This window comes from Dicentrarchus labrax, unplaced genomic scaffold (assembly GCF_905237075.1).
Source record: "Dicentrarchus labrax unplaced genomic scaffold, dlabrax2021, whole genome shotgun sequence".
NCBI classification, from domain to species: domain Eukaryota; kingdom Metazoa; phylum Chordata; class Actinopteri; family Moronidae; genus Dicentrarchus; species Dicentrarchus labrax.
Window position 1 is genome coordinate 16,234,193 of NW_026136711.1, and position 22,822 is coordinate 16,257,014.

Below are 22,822 nucleotides of genomic sequence, written 5' to 3' on the forward strand. Positions count from 1 at the left end.
ATTGACGCTGCATGGACAGTTAACCAAGTGCGCCTCTGATTTTTTTTTTTTTTTTGCTGGTGTCCACTCACTCAGCGCCTACCCCCCCTCCCCTCCTCCCTCCCTCCTCTCCAGCTTCAACAACTGTGAAGTGGCTGCCTCACCGGGTCGGACCGGAGGCCGTCTGGTCTCCGATCTGGTCTCTGGAGTCAGCGGAGACTCGACGCGCTCCGTCAGGACCAGGCTGTACGGTTCGCGGATCGGACCTGAGCCACCCAGAGATCTGGTGATGGAGATGATGGAGGGAGACGTTATGGACAAGCTAGAGGACATGTCATCGGTGTACGACTTCGACCCGATAACCGGCAACATCCCCGCCACCAAAGTAGAAATCACCGTCTCCTGCAGGTGAGTGGAAGCGTCCGCCGGACACGGTCAGGAAAGTTCGGTGTGCAGTGTGGTAGAAAAGTTGCGACTGCGCCCCACCCTTTCCGTGGGATTTACTTTGGATTGTTCAGTGAGAGGGTGATCTGTAATGAATGGTGACAACTTATCCGGCACAGTGGTAAAACGCATTATAGCTGCAGGTTTTGGGTGGGGACAGAGTTGGTTTACTTATCAAGTAAGTTGTTTTTTTAATCTATCAACTAAGACTCTTTGCAGTGAGAGATTTTGATGATTTGTTTGAGAAAAAGTAAAAAAAAAAAAAAAAAAAAAAAAAAAAAAAAACTTAAATGCATGCATGTGTTTCACATCCATTGCTGTTAGATATTAAAGGGAAAAAAAGGGTGAGCCATGTGAGACAAACTCATTGTAATGCTGAGTGATAACAGTAAGAACCACCTTATGTGGTTCGTGGTGCTATACATTGTACCAAAATGTAAAAATGTAATCTAATCTGAGCACATAATTGAGGCTGCTTTGTCTTCCTTCTGTGGATATATGGATGGCAGTGTATATTAGACACATCTCCTCTTGTAGCATCTGTTCATGCAGAAGCCTCTTTCATATTGAAGCCCATACTGTCTTCGCTGTAACCACTGGCTGCTTTTAACACCAGCAAAGCACTGAAAGCCTTTTTCCTTCCTCTCCTGCATTCTTTACAAAGTACTGGATGTTAAAGATTCAAAGGTTTACATCACATTCACACAGCGCTAGTGTCCCTGACCTCAATCTTAGTCCCATTCTTCATTATTCAGTTCAAAGGTATTTCCTTTTCAGACAGTGCTTCAGGAAAATAAATCCGCCCTCAACAAATGAATTTCCCTGCAGCGCTTGTTCAGTGAGAATAAACAGCCACTCCCCTTCCCATTAGCAAAGGTTTTAAAGTCAGTGCTTTCAACGCCTTTTGCCTCTCAGACATAAACTCAAGTGCTGGCATGTGTGCGCATCCTCACACACACACGCACGCACACAATCTTTCTGGTCTTTGATGCTGGATCTTAGGTTGGTGAGCCATCGAAGCAGAGTGAGTTTGAGCTATAACAAGCTGTGTGTGCATTATTGATGGGGTTTCTGATGTTCAGTGAAGCTCGCTGCCACATCTCTCAGAGCGCAGAGTAAAAAAAAACAAAACAACAACAACCCAGACCCTGGCAAGAAGTGAGTGTGTTTCAATTTGCTGAATGAACAACGGTTTGCCTGTTTGTGTTGTGTAGGAAATGGTGGGTGATGGTAGAAAATCAGTTTAGAGGCAGAAAGGACGGCTAGCAAAGTGTTGCATACGAGTTGGAGCCTTGCATGGTTTGGGATTTTGTGTTTTTCAGCTTGTAACGATGAGGTGATTGGGATTACATGCCTCAGTGATGCAATTAAACACCATTCAGGTAAATGATGAATCCTATTCTGACAACCCCCTGCATTTATGCAAATTCTTTCTCTGACAACGTGTGTGTATGTGTGTGTGCTCCTGTGCTGTTGTGGTGCAGATGCCTCCTACTAGAAAGGAGTTTGGAAGAGGAAATCATTAATCGAAAGGGGAGGGTTGATGCTTTCCCTCCTGTTTCTCTGACGCTTTGAGGTGTGTGTGTGTGTGTGTGTGTGTGTGTATGTGTGAGAGAGAGACAGAATAAGAGCAAGAGAGAGCAGGAAAAGTTGTGAGAGTTCATCTTAGTAAAGCACACATTTAATGCATACAAGATTAAAACTTTAAATGACGTAATTATGATGTAATTTGTATGGAATACATATATGTAACATACTCTGAACAAGCTTACTGATTAGGGGGTGGGTTTACTGTGATCATGCTTGATATAGGGTTGCCATGGATAGCAGATGAGCTTTAAAGAACACCTTGACTCTACAAAAGATAAAATTTTCCAACATACACTGCAATTTCTGTTAAGTTATAATAAATGGTAGGCGACTGTAGCACTCTTGAAGCAGAAGAACACAACAGTTAAATCTTTCTGTCACATTCAAACACTTATAACAGTTATAACAGTTCAAGGCCTCACAAATCCTCTAAATCCGCTTTAAAGATGTTGTGTGAGTCAGATTCCTATTCAAGAGAAGAGGCTCCCTGTTGGGTCTTCTTCACTATTCTCCCTTTGTCATCATGTACAATCTCTAAAACCTCCAAACCATGATGATAGCTGTTCCCTCTGGGTTAATACCCCTTATTTAAGGCTACACACCCTGCTTTTGACAACATATCATTATCAGGACCAGTGACAAATGAGGGGGGGGGTGATAGGAATTGGTTTGTCTTTCATTAATGGAGGGGAGGAGACTGACGGATTTGGTGGCAGGAAGTTGCAAACGTGGAGTTATTCTGCATTTGCAATCTGTTTAGTGCTAATTTGAGAATCAGGATTTAGTTTTATATATAATATATGAACAGACAGACACCATGTGTCATTTCAAGCACATTTGTTTAGTGGGAAAGCTTGAAACAGTTTGACACTACAGCAAAATAGTGGGGCCAAAATGCAACCTGTGTCTTGTGTCTGGTGTTTACACTCCCACAGGGCTTGTCAGTCAATGGGCTGGTTCCTGGGGATAAATTAAGGGAGAAGGGTGCAATTGGCATGTGGACAGGAAAGCGGAGGTGTTAATCCTGCAGCCACAAAGCCAAAGCCGAAGTCCTCAGTTCAGCCCTGTGTTCAATCCCTCCATTGCCATTCACAAGCTAGTTGAAGTCTGTTGTCCCATTCCTGCTCCACTGTCTGACTGTCCAGTCAATTCAAACATCATAAAGAAGTACTTATGTGTCTAATGTGCCCCATAGCCATTTACCAGTCTCAGCTGATGAGAGACTGTCTGGCTTGTGTATTGAAGAGTAGGTCAGTCAATGGAGGAGCACCATCTGCTGAGAGTGGTATTGATAAGCAATGAGCTCATCTGGCATTACTGGTAGCTATGTTGCTGTGTGCTGGAGCCAATGCAAGAAATCCGCATAACTAAGCAACTACGATTTGGTGTTTCTAAAGCGAATTTTATTTCACCACAACTGTAGACCCACATCCCCAGTTTGTGCCTCTCATGTATTATCATTACATTAAGTTAAGCATCAGTCTTTCTGAAATCCCCAAATCTTACCCAGAAGGTAGTTTCCAGAATCCTTAAAGACTCCTTTAACCATCTGGCAAAAAAATACTAATTTGACGCACAATAAAAACATTAAAAAAATTTCCCCTCAAGATGAAGCTCCTGACAAACATTATGTCCTCACTCTAGAGACCTGATTGAGCCTGCCTGGTACTGCTGAATTTGAAAACAAAACCTGACCCAAGACAAGGATATATTTTTGTTATTTCTCCTTCAAAGACAAAGTTATGTGCTTGCTTTAGAGAGCATTTTTCACATATAAAAAATAAGTTATCTGAGTAATAGACCAAGCGAGAATATCAGCCCACCAGCACAAAACCTAACTTCTAATAAGACTTGGGTTTAGTAGCAGTACATTGGGGAATTAAAAGAAACAACCCTTTTGTAAGTTTTTGCTTTGTTTCATCCAGTACTGACTGGTAACTTGCTAGGCTAATGCAATGCATTCCCAGTGTGCATCACGTATGTACTTGCAACACATGACATACATCAACTCAGACAATTTACAGAGTCAAGAAAAAGAGAATTATCTTAAATTTAATTTGAAAATAACTTGAGCCTGAAGCTTTATGCAAAAAAACAAACAAAAAAACGTTTGACACACTACCTGTTGTGTTACCTGCAGGGTTAGTGTCAAGTTGCTTGTTTTGTATGACACATGAAATATATAACAGCATTATTTTCATCTGAAAATATAAAATAATAGAAAGTAACATTAATATAGAGAATTATAACTGATAATAAAACTGACCAAGGAGATATGTACTTTCTGGCTACCATCTTTGGATTGGGATGGTTAAATCTTTTTTTATGGTTAGAACAAAGGTAAGTGTTGTTAAAAATGACCTTTTTGTTATTTTAAATGTCACTGGGTATTCATTTTTCAGAAGAACAGATGCTCTGTGACTCGGATATAATGATAAAAATACATGAGAGGCAACATTTAGGGCTAGGCAAGACCATACAGTCAAGATCAAAATCAAAATTTATGAGGGTTTAGCTCTAACAGCCCTCTACTACTGGAAAAGATTGATTCTATAGTAAATGGCAAAATCTGGAATTCATTTTAATAAAGGGTGAGTTGATGTTAAAAAGTAAAAGAAAAAACATGTTTCTAACTAAACATCAATTTTAAGAGTATATCTGGTTGTCAGAATATTACTGAATGCATCTTACATGTATGTGCAAGGGGATGATTGGTGGGTACCAAATAGAGGTTAGGAAGGGTGAGATGTGACTATCTGCCAACGAGCACCAGGTCAAAGTTCACACTGACTAAACTCAGAGCAGAGAGAACCAATTAAACCATTATTGGATTGTCCATTTCTTGAGTGACACCAAATCTTCGATCTGCAGTGAGGTGAAGATGGATCTTGTAGTGGCTGAATTTTACTCTAATTGGTGGCTTGTGGTCGTGATATAATGATTCTATTCCTGTAGTTAGTGCGTGGCTCCCCAACAGCGGGGATGTGGGATTTCTCAGCTTGTTTCCTGAGTGCAGGGCAGGCATTGCATGTGTTGCTATGATCAAATTCCTCTGCTAAATGTCTGGATGGTCTGCATTTGCATATAGATTTGCGCTTACGAGGACCATGATTCCAGCATTTGATAGGTTCCTTTAACGGATCTGGGACGGATATGAAAGCATCTCACACAGTGAAGAAAACCCCTCGGGAGACCCAACAACACGGCTTCACATCACTCTGATTTCCCTTGCTCTTTCACTTCTCATCTCTCTAGGTCTGAGCACTTTTGCTGTGAATATGTACTGCACCCAAAGCATCACTGAAGCTAATTAACCATATGAAGAATGTGGTTTATAAAACATGAGCTCAGCGTTGCAAACTGCAACATAATTTTCTTGCAGATAACCCCCCCACCACCACCAAGTAAGATAAACCTCTCTCTGCCTCTCTCTCTCTCTCTCTCTCTCTCTCTCTCACTCTCACACTCACATGCTTTCAGTAATTTTGTGGCACAAACAACTGGGCGCACTGCCCAGTGTCATACAGCCTAACTGACTTAAGCTGGGTAGGGAAAATTAGGTGTTGTTAGAGAGAGATAGAGGCAGGGAGAGATGAAAAATAGGGTGGATGGCGAGGGAGCAGATAAACAAAGACAGATTGAGATGAGAAACATATGGGTGTGGGCATGCTCGTTATTGCACTGTGACTGGAGGACATGGAAGTGAATGCTTTAAGAAATGCAAATAAGAGGCCGGCGTGTTTAAAAAGAAACCTACAGACAAGTGATAAAAATGTTAAATTCCTGCTCTTTGCAGGTGATTTAATTTTAATATCACAAACAGCACAGGGGCTGCAATGAGTCTCGCTCATTTATGTGACGCAACATTTCTGTAAAATGTGAGCACGAGCTGTAAATGAGAGGAAATAAGAACGATGATGGAGTTTCAAAATGAACCCCAGTTTTGGAGGGAAAGCACAGCTCAAATGAACTGATACTTCCAGCTACACAGTGTGGCATGTTGGCAAAACCTCTTAGAAATACATGTCGGTAATACAGGCACTTAATAGTAAAACATGGTTTTGCGATAAAAAACATAATTTTCTTCCACTAGTAAGATTATGACATTGATATGATATGATATGGTATAGCCTATGCTAGCAACTTACTTTAGAACCAATATGTTTCCCTAACTCTTTTGTTCTTTTGAAGCTCCAAACTCTTTAGATACAGAGTACAGTAATGCTCTGGCATGTTGAAAACTCCTGCCGTATGGTATTACGCTATTATGATTGGTAAAACTCTGAAATAAATGCAAAGTTAGTTATATATAGATGTCCCATAAAGTTCTGAAGTATTAATATTCCATTAATACTTTAATTAACTTGTGCTAGTTATGTGCGATTATGGGCATGTAGATAAAAGCAAGGAAAAGGCAGACTGAAGAAGTGACAAAAAACAGAGAGACTTTATCAGCAGAGAGAGAGAGAGAGAGAGAGAGAGAGAGAGAGAGAGAGAGAGAGATGACTAAAATGACAAAACAGAGGAGAAAAAACTAAAAGTTGATTTTATCTTCTACATACAAAGATCTGAAAATTAAAACATACCAACAACCCTAAAATATCCAAAGAGAGACAGAGATGTTCTGTTTGGCCTAAACTGGCTTTGTGCAACCATAGGGGTCATCACACTACCACCTCTACCTACTGGCTCTTCACACCTCACACACACACACACACACACACACACACACACACACACACACACACACACACACACACACACACACTTTCTTAAGCTGTGGGAATCATCTGCTTATAGTTTATGCATTACATTTTTAGTGGATCAGTCTCCACTTACAGGATTTTTTCCTTGTTGAGGCCACACAGATCTTGTTCCTTTTCCTTTGACTTCACTCTGTATAAGCTGCAGAGTTATTAGGCTGGAGGAGCACCACAGACCAGGGCACTCTAACACCTGCAACACTGATGAGTCTGCTTCTCTGCCTCTCTCTGACTCCAACCATCTCCTACACAGACCTGGCCTCTTGGGGGCCATTGCACAAAATCTGGTGATAGCAGCTCACAACCTTTTCTTTTCCACCTTTTTCTTTTTCCGCTTAGACAGCTGTGTGGTTACACGTGTGTGTGTTAAGGGTGTTTTGTAACAGCAACACGGTTTAGTTGGGAGACAAATTAAAAGAATTTATGAAGCTTAGAAGCAGCAGAAGCATATTAAATATGCATCAGCTTCTATTTGATCAGTCTTTTGTTTCAAGACTGCAGTGATCTACAGAAAGCATATTCAATGTTGGTGTGTCTCTGTGTAACCGTTTGCAAACAAAAGACATTTTGATTCCTCTACAGCATGAAGTGCTCTTTTCTCCTGACCTGGCAGAACCAATCAATTATTTTCTACACTCTTACTTACTTACTAACACCTCGGGTGAGTGCATCGTAGACAGGAAACACAATTTCTGAGCTCCATACTATCTTTCACAGTTCAATGCTGTTATTTGCCTTTTTTAAATGCCTTCTTTTCAGTGCCTTCTGTACACTGATGGATAGACTGTGACTAATGCTTTCACTAAATCAATAAAGTGGACTGTAGGCATGTTTAAAAGATGATAAATGTGCACGTCAAGAGCACACATCCACACTTAAAAAAAACATTTTCCTTTACTTGCTTTTTTATATGACTAAAATATAAAATGTCATCATCTTTTCTGTTAAATTCACTATTATAATTTTAATTTTTTTTAAAACTTTTATTACCATGATACTGTAAAGATGCTGATTTTTATCCGTCACTCCTCACCCAACACCCAATAATCCCCTCCAGCCCTGACAGCAGCACTGTTCAGTTGTCAGCGTCTTAACACAGCAAAGGCTATAATCAGCTCTGTCAGCTCTGCTGCCGAGATTTAACTGTCTCATTCCTGTACCAATCAAATTTTTCCATCCACACTTGTATCAAGCTTGTATCTTTCAGCTCTCATGCCTGGGTGAGAGAATCTCTTTGAATACAAACTAGGTCCGGCGAGGCTGTGGTCGACAGCTGCCGAACATAAGTGATGTTAAGTCCAAAGGAAGAGGGGTAACGCTCTCCGTGTGTGTTAATGATGGCTCACTGTCATGCTGGCTTTAGTGGCTGAGAGGCTGAAAAGAGGCTTTGATCTGTGCTCTCTGGCTGACAGGCTTGCTGGCAAGAGCAGAGAAGTCATGGGAAGACAAAGTCAAATTTATTGGACTGAAGGTCTCGCTCCTTCTCTCTGTGTCCCAAATAGCAAAAAGAGACTGTGACCAGTAAACATGTTAGAGGGTTAAAATGACTTCATGATTTCAGTTTGGGGGTGTGAGTATGTGACCTCTGTTTGGTGCCAAGAGCCATGAAATGTAACCATTGCTAGAAGGCAGACTGCTTCTCAAACAACTTCCAGTCAAGTACAGTTTTATTTAAGGGACATAAATACAACTACAGTAACATTAGGGATTTTTCTCCACTCCAGAATACATCCTCATAATCTATTCAGTTCTTTTTTTTTTTCTTTTTGCAAATATTTTTTGGTGTGATTGATTCTCCAAAAAGGAATCTTTTCACTATGGTCCATAATTTATTGGATATTTGGCTGCAATTTCTCATTTGTGACATCCTAAAAGGCCAACCTTCAAAGCTGTTTTCCTGTTTGTGAAAGTAATATTTTCCATTTCGTTCATTTCACTTACCATCAAAATTTTATCATTGCTCTTTTCAAGCCCCATGCTATCAGTGATGTTACAGCCAGCTTTACTGCAAGGGGTGAAAGCTCCAACGTTCACGGCTACACTGTCAGACATAACCGAACAATACATAAATTATGTTTCCATTATCGCAAAGGGTATTGAAAATGAATAAATAGCATAATTTAATATTGGAAGAAGTTTATTACGAGATTGTAATTTTCAAATCTTGGTTTGCAGCAGCAAAAAAATAAATAAATCTGTTTGCATTTCACATGATAAACACATTCGCACATTTGTTCCTACTGTGAAAGTAGAACTTTGTTTCTTAATCTTGCCTCTGGTCAGGGACTGATTCTTGTTTACACATGTTTGATCTATATGTGGGGAATCATGGGTCACTTGAGTCATCTGTCTAATTGGAGGAGCCATTATTAACATCTGACCAGGGGTCTATGACTTGCTTGTCTCGGCTCCCTGATTAGCATTTTATCAAAGTTACACTGGACTGAGGGATAGCTATCGGTTTCTCATGAGTCTTATTATTTTATTGCATAATTGGATTAATTTGGATTTTAAGTTGCAACTAACAAAGCTAAGAGGCCACATCTCTGCAGGCACTAAAACTCACAGAGCTCACAGCAAATAAATGCAGTCTGTGAAGAGAACAGATACAATATTTGTATTATACAACTTGTATAATGCTTAGTTTTAATTACAGATGAGTGATTGCCCACAGCCTAAAGGTAAATGATCTTTTCTCCACTTTTCTCATAAAAAGAGGAGACGGTGCGCATCGCACCAGCAGGCAAAATTCCTAATGCAAAATTTACATCCAATGGAATCATTATCTTCATTCATAAGACCAGATGCAGGGACATTTTCAGTGTTAGTGAGTACACATGCATATACTTATTTCCGAAAGGTCAGAAACAAACTACTAAAAAGAAGATATGCACACATCATTAAAGTCTCTAAATTACAGATTTGCTGTGCTGTTTGTGCTGCAATAAATCACTGTTAATACGTGTGTGACATGTGTGAAATTGCATATAAAAGAGGTAATACAGTATTGCTGTTTTCAAATGGTAAATATATTGTAAGTTTCCAAAGTCACCTCAAAGACATACCTGTCAAAAATTTGAAAAATTTGTCTCTTGAAATTTTAAGAAAAACATAAAAAAACATACAATGCACTAAAAGTCTGAGCATCAAAACCTTCTGATAAACAAGACAGGTGCATGCACAGTCATTTAGCTGTGTGAATTGCACCCATTGTGCAGTGGTTGAAGCATCTGTCCTCAGCATATGTGATGGAGTAATGGGAGCTTAATAGCTCTCAGTCAAAGCTATTGAGGAAAGTGAGTCACAGCTGTGGACAGCTACTATCACCTGGCAATTAGAAAGATGGGGCTTTTTCATTCGCGCTAGGACCACATCCACCACAAGTCATGCATCCTAATTGAATACAATGAACTTATTTGTTTTGAATGGCATGCCAGTGAACGCAGGTGATCGGACATTTCCAGTCGTTGTGGAGCAACAGCAAGAATGCTTGCTGGTGTCAAGACTTTCCAGATGAGGTCTCTTTTTAGGAGCACTCAGTGAGCTGCCTGCACATGTTGCAGCTTACTATGAGTTATATATATGTCACATATTCCAATAATAGCATCATGCTTATTTGAACAAATTTTCCTGACGTGGTGATGGTAATTTGAGATCGTGGGGCTAATGAGCTCAGCTTGCTGCAGGTATGTGGCCTCGGGTCTGGATTTGCCAGTATTTCTCCCCATTGGCATCTGACGGAGCCAATGAGCAGAAACATTGCAATCCACCACCAAAGTCACCACGTGTCCAATTTAACCATATTACATAAGGTGATATATGTTTTATGTTAAAGATTTTCAGTTGAAGCATTTGAAGCATCATTGCAGCGGCTGTAGTATTTGTAAGTATAGGTGCAGCTAATTTGAGATTACTAATTTGCAAATCCTTCCCAAACTGTACCTGTGGGACCTTTAAAGCTTATTGACATTCCACACAAATCCTCAAAATAAGTCCAGACCATATAATTAATCTAACTTTTGTTTTTTTTGTTTTTTTACACAAGACTGAGAAATGAATGAAAACAGCCTAATGCCATCCCATTGTTTACAAAGCCAGTTTTCTGGGCTAGTCAGCATCTTGTAGTGAGTGATATGTGATTGAGTTTCTCAGAGTAGATGTGAGATTTTATGCCTTTTCTGAGCCTGTGGTGCTATTTCAGCTCTGGCTCTGTGCCCCCCCATGGAAAGGCGGACTGATTGGGCAAGATTGTCCTGTGTGGTACAGCAAAGCTGGAGATGTGTGCGAAAGTGTGTGGGTGAGATGACTGGATTTGATTATGGAGCTACCAATGCCCTGAGGGAAACTAGATAATGGATGTATGTGTGTGCGTGTGTAGATGTACGTGTATGTGTGTGTTTCTTGGTCTCCTGGCTGCATTCATTATGATGTGATTGCATTCGTGGTAGTTTAGGACAGTTACTGTTGAGGATTTTAATTCAAACAAATGACTGTAAATAAAGCTGTATTTTTTTTGTCAGCTCATCAAGGTATGAATAATGCTGGCATTTTCTAATCCTGACAGTATTTGCTGAAACACTTTTAAATGTTTTTTTGTTTTTTTCTCACAGTAACAACGTCATTATAAACTTTTGAAGTAATTTGTCTTATTTTGTAACCTCTGCAATATATTTAGGGATTTCTGCAGTTTTTTGCTGTGTTATCAGTATGGCTCTAGAGATGGCAGTGCCGGTCTGTTCGTCTGTCGACAATAATTGGATAGATTGCACATGAAATTTTGTACAGACATGGTCCCCAGACACAGAATCCTAATCACCTAATGATCCTTTGACTTTCCCATCAGCCTCACCTGTACTTTGTATTTAGTGCTAATAACATATTAACATGCCAAACTAATATTATAACTGCCAAATACCAGCATGTTAGCATTTTTATTGTGAGCATTTTAGCATTTAGCTCCCACTGTGTACAGGTTCACAGAGCTCCTAGCATGACTGTAGACTCTCAGTCTTAATAATATTTCCAACTGCCAGTGAATGACTTTAGCTATCTATCATTAGCTAAAGGAGCATGTTTTAGGGGAAGGCAAAAGAGGGATGTCCAACAACAAGATCCTGTCTCTACAGTGACCCACTTCACTGAAACAATCACACATTTTACACCGACCTACTTTAAAGCAGTTTCCAAACTTTTTCTCTTAGGATATTATTTTTAGTATGGTCTAACTTTCAGTTTCATTTTGCTTTTGGTCTCAGGAATCGTGCTGCACTTCCAGAATAATGTAAAGGCAGAGAGGTGGACATTTCTTGGCACTCTTTCATTTATACAGTTCAGTTCAACAAAATACAAGCTAATTTCACAAAATATACAAAAAACAAGTCAAAAAACAGATGATGAAAATCATAAATGATCAATGAACCACAGTTTGTCAGGGTCCCAGCCACGCAGTTTGTAACACTGCCTGTTAACTGACCTGTGTTGACTTGGGCTACGGCACAGTCCATGCTGTTGGGAATTTTGTGATGATCCTGAGCCTCCCTGCCAGGCTGCAAGCTCGCTGTGTCTGTCTGGCAGGCTGAGCAGGATTCTCCCCAGAGGAAGTCCTGGCCTGAATAATTCAACAGCTGGTGGGAAAAACGATCCTGCTTGGTTCTGCCATCGATCCGACACTAAAGCAATGCCAGCACTACAGTTTGGACTCGGATGATTGAGGCTATGAAGAGAGCTTTGTTTATGAATTGCTACTGCTCATTTTGTTATGGGCATAAGATGGATTAAAGAACATTATTTGTAGAGGAGGTCTAAACTTGTACAAAATGTGGATTTATCACTATTAAAGCACATATATAATGTATTACATATTTATAACAGCAAAATAATAAAGCAACCAAGTGATAAGAAAGCACACATGACAAGATAAGATGAGTGACTGTGTTGCATAATGCTTTACCCACTGCTCCTATAAACACATTACCATCCTTTTTCCACCTCCACATTTTCCTCTATTGCTTCCTCTATGTTACCTCTTTTCTCCCTTCCCCATCTGGCTGGTCCTTTCTTTTTAATAACTCCTCTCTTTGAGCTCACCCCTCTTTTTACCTTGTTCTTTCCTCCTCATTCCTCACTGACTCCTCCCTTCCCTTCATCCACACGTCCCTTTCATTTTGTCTCCCTGGCAATGCTTTTTCATTCAAGACTGTGCAGATAGCCTTCTTATTACAATCCATCCTACCTTAAATGTCCTTGAGGAAAACACTCTGCTTTTGTTGAGTGACAAATTATCATTGCTGGATGAAAATCTCATCTTTTTAAAACATCAGACTTTTAGGGGGTAAAAAAAGTTTCTTTTTAGCTTCACCATCATGGATTTTTTACCTAAATGAATCTGAAAGGGGCTTTTAAGCCTAGGATTTGTTAAACACGCAAAACTATAACCAATACCGGAACTTCCAGGTGTATAGTTATTACCTGCTTTATTTTAAAGCAGCAACATCTACTTAATATATGTTTACCCAAAGTACAGTGTGTAACATGTAGAAGGTGTATTGGCATAAAATGAAGATAATAGTAGTAGTAGATTGTCCTTGGAAGAGGATGGTGAGGCAAGAGAGTTGCAATCTCTTACTTACTGCTATATGCCACTAAATCGTACATACTGAACCTTTAACAGTTTACAGAGTCACTGACACCAACTAGATAAAATTACAAAATAGAAACGATGGATTACATGCACTTAATGTTGCCTCTGATTTCCTTGGTATTGATAATTTGATTCCAAGGGAATGGCGGACTCTGCCACCAGCATTGAAAACTACTATACAAACAGGTAATTACAGAATGCAAATATACTGAATGGCCATTGCTGAAAGAATGCAGACAATAAATAGCATCAAAAAAGGGATTTTATTTCAAACTACTTATTTTACACTGTTTTTTTTGGCACAAAAAGCAATCTTCTTCTTCTAGTTTGAGATCAGAAAAACATGTACTTGTCAGACCTAATATTGTGGCCGCTGGTGGAGATAATAAAGAGGATCAAAGGTTGTGGGTAGTGCTGCTTTCTCTTGCTGGACAGTGTCTGTTCTGCTGTTTAGAAAATTGTGTTGTATTTCTTAAACCTGCAATAACTGATTTATTTGGCCACTTGGGAGCTGAAAATATAATAATGAACAGAACGCTGACATATCATCACCTTTTAAGATAATTTGTTGAACGTGTTAGCAAGCAGTTGCTTATTTACTCAGCAGTTATGGAGAAATATCATCATTCACCTGGAATTGTGTTCACCTGATGAATCTTTATCTGCTAAATGTTCCACTGTGTCTGCTGTTAAAAATGTTCAATTGGCCTCGGTACAAACTTGCAGTACATTTTACAAAACCGATTTAGTTCCATTTCAGTTGTGCCTTTCATTATCTACTCAGTGATTCTGTAGGTGATAAATACCCAGTTCTGTTTCCTTATTTTCTACAGCAACGCACACAACACACACACATACACACACACACACCTTCCCCCAGTCTTGAATAGAGCTGCATTGTGTGCAAACAAGAGGTCAAGCACAGAGCAGTACAGTAATACAGTAAAGATTCATTCTACACCCACAAACTGTTCTCCTTGAACCAGAAAAATACACCCTCGATGGGAACCTTTCACCCTCTATGCACATGTGCATTTTACAGTCTTTTCTTGGATGTAAATTTCCAGGGAATACTGTGTTGGAAACATTATTTAAATGCATGAAATAAGGTGATATGCTTGCTCTATTCCATAAAACTTGGGTTCAGACTCTACACCAGCACTGGCAGTTCGGCCAATTTTCACATTATACTAATAATGGATAGCAGATACAATACAGTATAAATGAATGCATTTGAAATAATTTTACAAGTGAGCAGCATCAGTGTGGAGTCCTCAGTTAAGTTAAAATCTATGAGCTCCCACAGTTTTAATTATTAGCCTGTGGCAGTCTATTTATGCTGACTTGAGCTCTATTCCAAGTCAAGCATCTCATCAGCTCAATTTCCATGTCTTGAAACGCCTCTTCAAAAAGAACCACTCATCTCTAGATATTTATCACCCTTTTCTCAGCCCGCACTCAGACTGCAGAGCAGTTAGAGTTGGAGAGCTGAGGAACCTCCTGCAGGTTGGAGCGAAGGAGCCGTCTAATTATTGTAGTTTGTGTCAGATCTCTGTAAATAAAGTCAGCTATGTCTGTGTGTCTGTCTAACAGGGGTTTGTTTCTTCTCCCTGTGCAAGAGGAACTCCGTTATACTCAGTCTATTTAAGATCTAATCCCTGAGGACTTCATTTTTCTCTCCCTCTCTTTCCAACTCTAGCTCACACACACATTCTTTGACACACATTTTCTCCTCCTTTTCTTCTTCTTACATTTGATTTTTTCTTACATTCCTGCTCTCTTGAATTCCCTTGTGCACTGAGACATACATACCCAAATCCTGCCCCCACTGCCTTGGCGCATCTCAGATCTTTTCATAACCTCATTTACATAAGGGAAGTTGTGTTTCAGGAAGTTAGTTTGAAACCCCTTTAGTATTACCAATCCCTTTGAAATAGATTATGCAACACATAATGCAAATCTGGTGACACCTTTTAAATATTTAATGTCATTGTTACGATGCCCTGGTGAAAGGTATATTTTTGTTCTTAAAGACATATTTAGGAAACATCATATCCAATTTAAAAAAGCTATTTTTTCATCATCATGGTGACATGTTAGAGCAATTCAAATTTATCAAACATTTTCTGAGCTTCCATGTGAGTTTACTCTCTTGCTTTTCTATGGAAAATGCAGCAACCTCAAATTACAACTAAGCTACATCTCCTGTTCACTGCTTTGTGAATAAAGATCTGGGGGTTTCACCATTATTGAAAAAGGACTGTACAGTAATTACCACAGTCTGCAACACTGGAGACACACAGTCTTTAAGATAATTTTCAACATCTCTGCTGATTTATGATTTTTAATATTGGTTTGAGTTTTTTTTTAGCTCACTAGCACTACACACACCTCTGCACTAAAGCTCGGGAGCTTTGACGTAGCTGTATATTGTTGTAGATAAGCACCTCATTTGATGAAATTTGGGTGAGGTGTACTTCACAATTTAGGGCAGGACCGCTGTTGACTTGGTGCGGGTGTGTAGGAAGGCATATGCTGTGGGGGTTGCACTTGATACAGGGTAATAAAAGAATCGCTTTGATGAGGTTTTGTTTCAGCAGACCTAGATTTGAATAAGCTTGGGTTGAGCTCCTGCTGGGTGTTGGTGTTTAAAGCTAATGCAGTTAACTTCACTTCATGGCTGATTGTCTTTAAACACATCTCTATGTCTATTCACGTGCTGTGCTGTATCAGAGTGAATGTATATTTTGTACCACAATTTGCATAGTTGACATGAGGATGAAATGGGCGTGTGTATGTGTGAGTGGCAGAATGTATGTGTATATACAAGACTTGCTGACTTTGCTGCTACTAATCACACCACTGTGATCACACAACTCAATTTTTACTTCTAATCTTATTTTTGTTTTATATAGTCCTACCTATAATTACTTATTTATTTTACTTTTTTAAGTATCCATCCTTATTTCTGTCCTTGTACTGCTGGATAACTGAATTTTCCCCTCTGGGGATCAATAAGGCTATCTTATCTTATCTCTTTGTCGATCAGTGGACTCCAATTTATTGGCTTGTTAAATTTTTGCTAAACTTTAAAGAACCATATTATTCTTTTATAAAAGCCAGCACTGAAATAATAGCCAGAGGCAGGGCCAGCACCACCAAATAAAGGCTAGTCGCTAAAAGCCAGGTAAAAAAAACCAAAACTGAGGGGGTGAATTAACCTGTAGCCTAGTATAACAGCTTAAATTTAGTATAATTACATTTCATCAGCACAAATTCCATCAGTACATACAGTCATGTTGTTATTTGTTCAGACAAATAATGTTAATGTATACATACATACAAAGAGTTTCTTTCTTCTTTGCTGTACTTCTGATCAAAGCACTTCTTCATGGGTTTTTAATTTATTTATTTTACATTAAAAGCCTACCTATAAAAGGCAGACTCTGCCTTTTAATGTGAAAATCCTGTGCTGAGTTTCATTCATGAAAGCTTAATGTCATTCTGGGAAAAAGGCAAAGTGCAATACCTAACATGAGTCTTGTTGTCCTGATTATACTGAATCTATCAAGACAAACAGGTAAACATGGACCACATTTTGACTTTGCAGTAACTGGTTAAAGGGGGAAATAAGGAATAAAGGATATCCCAAATATCCCAAATAAAAGCTTGATTGTCTCTGGCACCCATATACAGAATTGATGGGGAAATTATTCAAACACATTACAAGAATAATGCAGATAAAAGCAAGAACACCCACACACAGACAGACTATGCCCGACTATGACGGAAACAGCATCAACAAAACTATTACATTTATATAAGTGGTGTTTGTTGCAGGGATATTTTACTAGAATTCAATAATTTGCAAATGTGGTCAAAGCATCTTTATTCAGACACACTGTATATCAATCGTTGTCCACTCTGACACCAACGCCTCTTTAAGGTAGCTATTCTTTCAGCAGCAACACAAATGTCTTGCTATTGTTTGACCTTTTTCTATCATTTATCATTATTTGGGAGGCATAGGAATATTTGCATCTTACAAAAAGCTACCATATCTTGCACAACACAAGTAATTGGGGCATAATTATAAAAATTAGGTGCCATGCAGGTAGCAGATGGCTTCCCTCAGATATGAGTTGTGAAGATGAACACCGGTTACCTTATGTCCTCCATTTTATTTGTAACACATAAAACTGGAAGATTATCATTTATGTGTATTTATGTTTCCAGACTACAATCAGCATGCACTTCAGATTAAGTGAGCTGAGGTCTAGAGCACAGGTTTTAAAATGTACTACAAAATTAGAAGCTTTTATTATTTTAGTCGCACCAAAAGCTTTTAATTATTCAGTGGCAGACGGAAAATGACCCCATTATAGTAAATAATAACAAGTATTTTCTGTTGGCTTTTTCACATTTTTGATGCTGTTGTAATTACAATAATGTGTAATTATGGTGTAAATATGTTATGATTTTTTTTTGGTTCCATTGTGTCGTTTGCTAATGGACATAAACCAAGTGCCTCCCATGGTGTTGTTTGTTTTCATGAATATCTAAAAGCTTTATTTTAGAGACAGATAGAATGATATCTTTTCTTTGATTATGGTAAACATCATGATGGCCATGCATTTAATCTTTGCAACATCTAACATGATGTGTCAGTAATACACTGAAATGCATCAAAAATACAGTGGCCCTGAAGCATTTCGAAAAATTTTGTGAGAAAACACAGCCCAATACAGAAAAAAGACGCCCAGACACGCTTGTTGTCCTCCCAAAACAACATATAATTTAGCTAATAATTTTCCAACAGCACTTACAGATAGCTGATCTATCTGTATTATCTTAATACAGCACAACTTACAATTTGTATTTCGTTATTTGATAATTTACAGCAAGTACAACTGCATAATATAAGGTAATAGTAGACAACATCATTTGCAGTGGCATGCGATCATGTGGTCTGTTCCACCAAGTTAGTCCAGTAGCTTATTGTGCAACCTGTGGGCTTAAGACTGAATATTCTCCTTCATATAATAAAATAAATAAATAATAATAACAATAACAAATAAAATGTATTATTATTATTATTTCATAGAACAGACTGAATTGTAAGTACATCACCATAGTGACATAGGCTGCTCATCTATCATGCTCTAAAGAAAATCCGGTTTAGGTTATTGTTACCAAAGTATAAAATACCATCTTCCTCACCAATTATGTCTCTGGAAGGATGGCAACACCACTCCCTGAGGACCATCGTGGCCCAAACCGCAATTGGTATACATCACACTTTCTGCCTGAGGAAAAAAAGGGAATATACTCCCTCAACACATGAAGAGGATGCGCTGTTTAATTCACAGAGTAGAACAATTGTTATACAGAGAGCAACATTGTTTACTGAGTGCCATACCCAGTTGCTTTCGATCATAATGTATTAGATTAGAGATACATTCTACGAACCGTGGCATTTTGCTGGCCATTGTGGCCAGCATACATGAAATTAAGATATCAGTTCTGAAAGAAAGTTATGGTCTGCCTAAAATGTGTTCATAGGATAGCAAGTTATTGAACCACTACATAACGTCGACCTTGCCTCAGCTGCTGCATGAGAGTGACTTTGTTTCCAGAAAATCTTTTATGACAGTGATGTAACACTGTATTAATGAAGAGTGAAAAACGTCTGTTTGTTTAAATAATGCATAACGGTGAAGAGGTAAAACTGTTTTTCTCACACATTTACACCAGGTGCAATTTTTATATTTGAACCCGCGATCTCTGGCATGTTAGAGTGATATATACCGGCTGCTGGTCACATCTAAAAATGTATGCGTTGACTGAGTAAATGTCGGGAAAATAAAGAGCAGTGGCACAGGGATGAAAGCAATTGGAGGTTACATTTAGCATAAGAGATTAGGGAGAGACCATTAGAGGGATAAAACACAGCCGACAGATAAACAGGAGGTGGAAATGACAAAGATAGAAAGGAGACAGCGGTGGATGACATATGGGCTGATTCATTTTGGACCGGTGGGCAGGAAAAACATGAACTCAACTAGGAAAGAGAGAGCTAAAGGGAAGGAATACTGAAATAATTGGTTGGATGCTTGCATGCTTGTGTAATTATGTCTGCATATACACACATACAGTTATATCCATTGACAAAAAAAACACCTCAAACTGAAAAGAAAAAAACAAACCTCTACAAAATAATTTGTTAGTCTTTCCAACAATCATCAATACTGGTTTTGTCAAACTCAACCTTTAATTCAAGATAATATTTGTGAAACAGACTGCAATGACTGCACTGCCCATCAAAGTACATCCACTAAAAGTACTTGTTTTTGTCACTGACAGGCTTAGATTGTTATTCTTAGTGTCTGTCAACATTAAAGAGAGCATCCCTACAGAAAGAGACGTTTTGTTTAACCAGAATCAGCCGTTGTATTGCTATCACTCGCCACCTGACTCCATAGATCAAAACGGTATACTTTTACCTTGCACATCATTGTACCACTGCAACTTTATTCAAAGTGTACAGAAATAAACTAAAAGTCACCAAAGCATTATATCATTTTTCTACAGTTCTGTCAACCCTCAACACTTTGGAAAATAGTCCTTAATTCACAGACATAGATGAAAAAAACAGCTGTTTCAGTCACTGTCCTCGAAATGCAAAATAAAGTGTCCACTGTGAATATTGCTGTTACAGAGCAAGAGCAAGGCACTTAAGGCTAACTATGCACCACAATTAGGTTGTCATCAGTATCCTGAGTCAGTGTCACAAATACAAATATGGGTTTGGGAGGATCAGGAATTATGTTAAAATGCACTTGAAGTTTTAGTACCCGCTCTAAATGTATTAGGTAAAGAACAGTCCCAAAATGTCCTGCGCCAAAAATATCTTCTGCTTCTATAGCCCCTAAAAACTTTTTGGTATTTTAGTTACAAGATCTATGTCAAGGAAGATGTGACTGTGTCATGATCACCACATTAGGTCGTCATTCTGCAACGAGAAACTGAGTGAAAGAACTCCTGAATTAAGTCAAATATAGCTCATAGCATGTGTCATCTACTCAGGAGAAAATTATTATCTCTTCCAACACAGACACACCCAGGTTTTCCAGTATAGGCTCCTACCTTTACTGTAAAAATGCTCTGATATTTACCTATTCGCTCTTCTGTGATTATTCTATAAACATAAAAAAAAATGTAAAGGCACTCAGTGTTGCCCTTTAAACACACTGCCTTTGGTTTCTTATATTTTGTGATGACAGACTGTAGGGATTTAAACACAATCTGATTCAGTCAGATCTTACAGCAAATTACATAAAAATAGAATAAATGAAAGGTCAGGTAGACTCCCACACTATGTTAATTATGAAAAATGTGTCATTTTTAGATGAAGTTAGACAAATAGCAACCTCCTCCATCGCCTCCACATCACTATCAGTTTATAAAGGAAAATACAAAATGAGTCTCCCATGCACACAGATCGTTGTTTCTAAATAGCTATATGTTACACGACTGGTCACTGATACACTGAAACTGAACAGTAATGTCTGTAATAATGAAACAGAGAAAGAATACTTCTGATAAGAGTGTGCACTTAAATGAACATTTCGATCAAGAGAGACGTAATTGAAAGAGAGGGACTTAAGAATGATTGTAATTTTTTTGACGTGTGCCTATAATAAAAATGAATTCTAGAAATTCAAGAATATGAGGAGCCTTTGGCAATTAAACCCCATTGTGATGTCATCTGAAGGGGGTTGTGATGCTATGGGTTGTACAGAATAAGTCTAATGGTGTTGAAGGACTGAAGAGCAATTCTAAAGATCTGGATGAATGTGATGTGGAGCAGGACTTCTGCATGTTGGAAGGACACATGGGTGCTGAATGTGATGAAGACTGACTGCCACGAAGAGAGAAACAGCAATGAGATGATTGGCTCATGGAGGTTGTTGCAAGATAAGATTTTACCTTAAAGTGTGAAAAGCTCACGGTCAGCTAACTGGGTTTGAAGCAGTAAAGGAAAAGGAGAAAGAGAATGATTGAATGAAAATATTCTTTCTGATTGAATTTCCACTAAGCTCTCTTTTTCAGGTACCAAAGTTCCAGTTATATATATGTTTATAGGCGACCAGCTAACCCCTCCCATCATATTAAACAACACTGGTTTATACTTAACTAGTAAGGGATGACATGGTGTAGAGTTGTGGGCCTATTTGGATATCAGTTTGCAATGCAGGTGTGGAAGTTATGAGTGGAGGAGGACGTGGCAAAAGTACACACATTCAAGTAGAAGTACAGGAACTTGTGTAAAAGTGACTCTTGGTCCCTCTGAAGGACATTTCTACCGGCTGTTTCTGTGCAAAGCTGACTGAAACTTCTCGCTTCTTTTTTGTCATGTTATGCCAGCCTTGATGTCAGGAAGGCGTGCAATGATGCAAAAAAAAAAATAATAATCATCGATAATTCCCCTCAAATGCATTAAAACTAAAGTAACAAGCCTGTTTTGAAAATATAAGGAGTAGAAAGTAGCTACAGATATCTGTTTAAAATGTATGGAGTAAAAGTATAAAGTACACATACCTGAAAAAACAACGTAATATAGTAACAAAGTATTTGTACTTTGTGACTTTCCACCTCTGCTCTCGGAACACATCCCCCTCACCAACGTTGTGAGGGAAGTCCAGTGTACACTACATCACTCCAAATGGCTGTGATTCTATGCGGGACACTTAGCATACACATATGCTAGCTTTTGAGTTGGAGGAACCCCTAGGGTTTTAGCACGAAAAGCCATTCATCTGGTTTTGTCTGTATGGTCAGTCTGGATACTAGAAGCACAGAAGCACAGCAACTTCAAAGTTGTTTGGAATTTCCCCAAACTCCATTTTGGACAGTTGTATTTTAATAGATTTCTCACTGAATTTGGATTCAATCTGTGCTTTTGATTGGTTCATACTCGTGATTGTTTACATCGCCACTGATAATCATTGGTTTATTGATCTCATTGTTCTAAAAGGTTGTGACACTGTACAGCAGTTTACAATATTTATAATGTGTAATGTTGCCAGAGTATTTCCTTGAGGACTCACACATTATATCAATGGAGCAGAAATGGATTGCTGCACCATGTTGTGTGCTAATGCACCCTTTGAGGGCTGTGAGGATAGGTTGGTGGATGGAAAGGATCCAAATGTAACTGAATATGTATTTGGAGAAGAGCTGAATAAATTAAAGCACACAAAGCATACAATTATTAGAAACAATACATTCCTGAGACATTTAGCAAGCATGATAAACTGGAAACAGCAAGATATTTTTTCTAAACTTTATACTGGAGTTGTATTGCAGTGCAAATTTTTCTGATTAGGCACTTAGTCAGTGCAGT

At 38.7% G+C, this 22,822-nt stretch overlaps 1 protein-coding gene across 4 annotated transcripts in view; it reads left to right on the forward strand.

The window, feature by feature from the left end:
* cpne5b (copine Vb) overlaps positions 1-22,822 on the forward strand; it is a 116,908-nt gene that overhangs the window by 259 nt on the left and 93,827 nt on the right. For 2 of the 4 annotated variants that reach the window (XM_051413875.1, XM_051413874.1), the window contains exon 2: positions 115-387. In XM_051413875.1, the coding sequence (XP_051269835.1) occupies positions 269-387 (119 nt within the window). In that variant the 5' untranslated portion in view covers positions 115-268. Of the gene's footprint in view, positions 1-75; positions 388-22,822 lie in introns of all 4 variants that reach the window. The other 2 variants (XM_051413872.1, XM_051413873.1) reach the window with 1 other exon arrangement.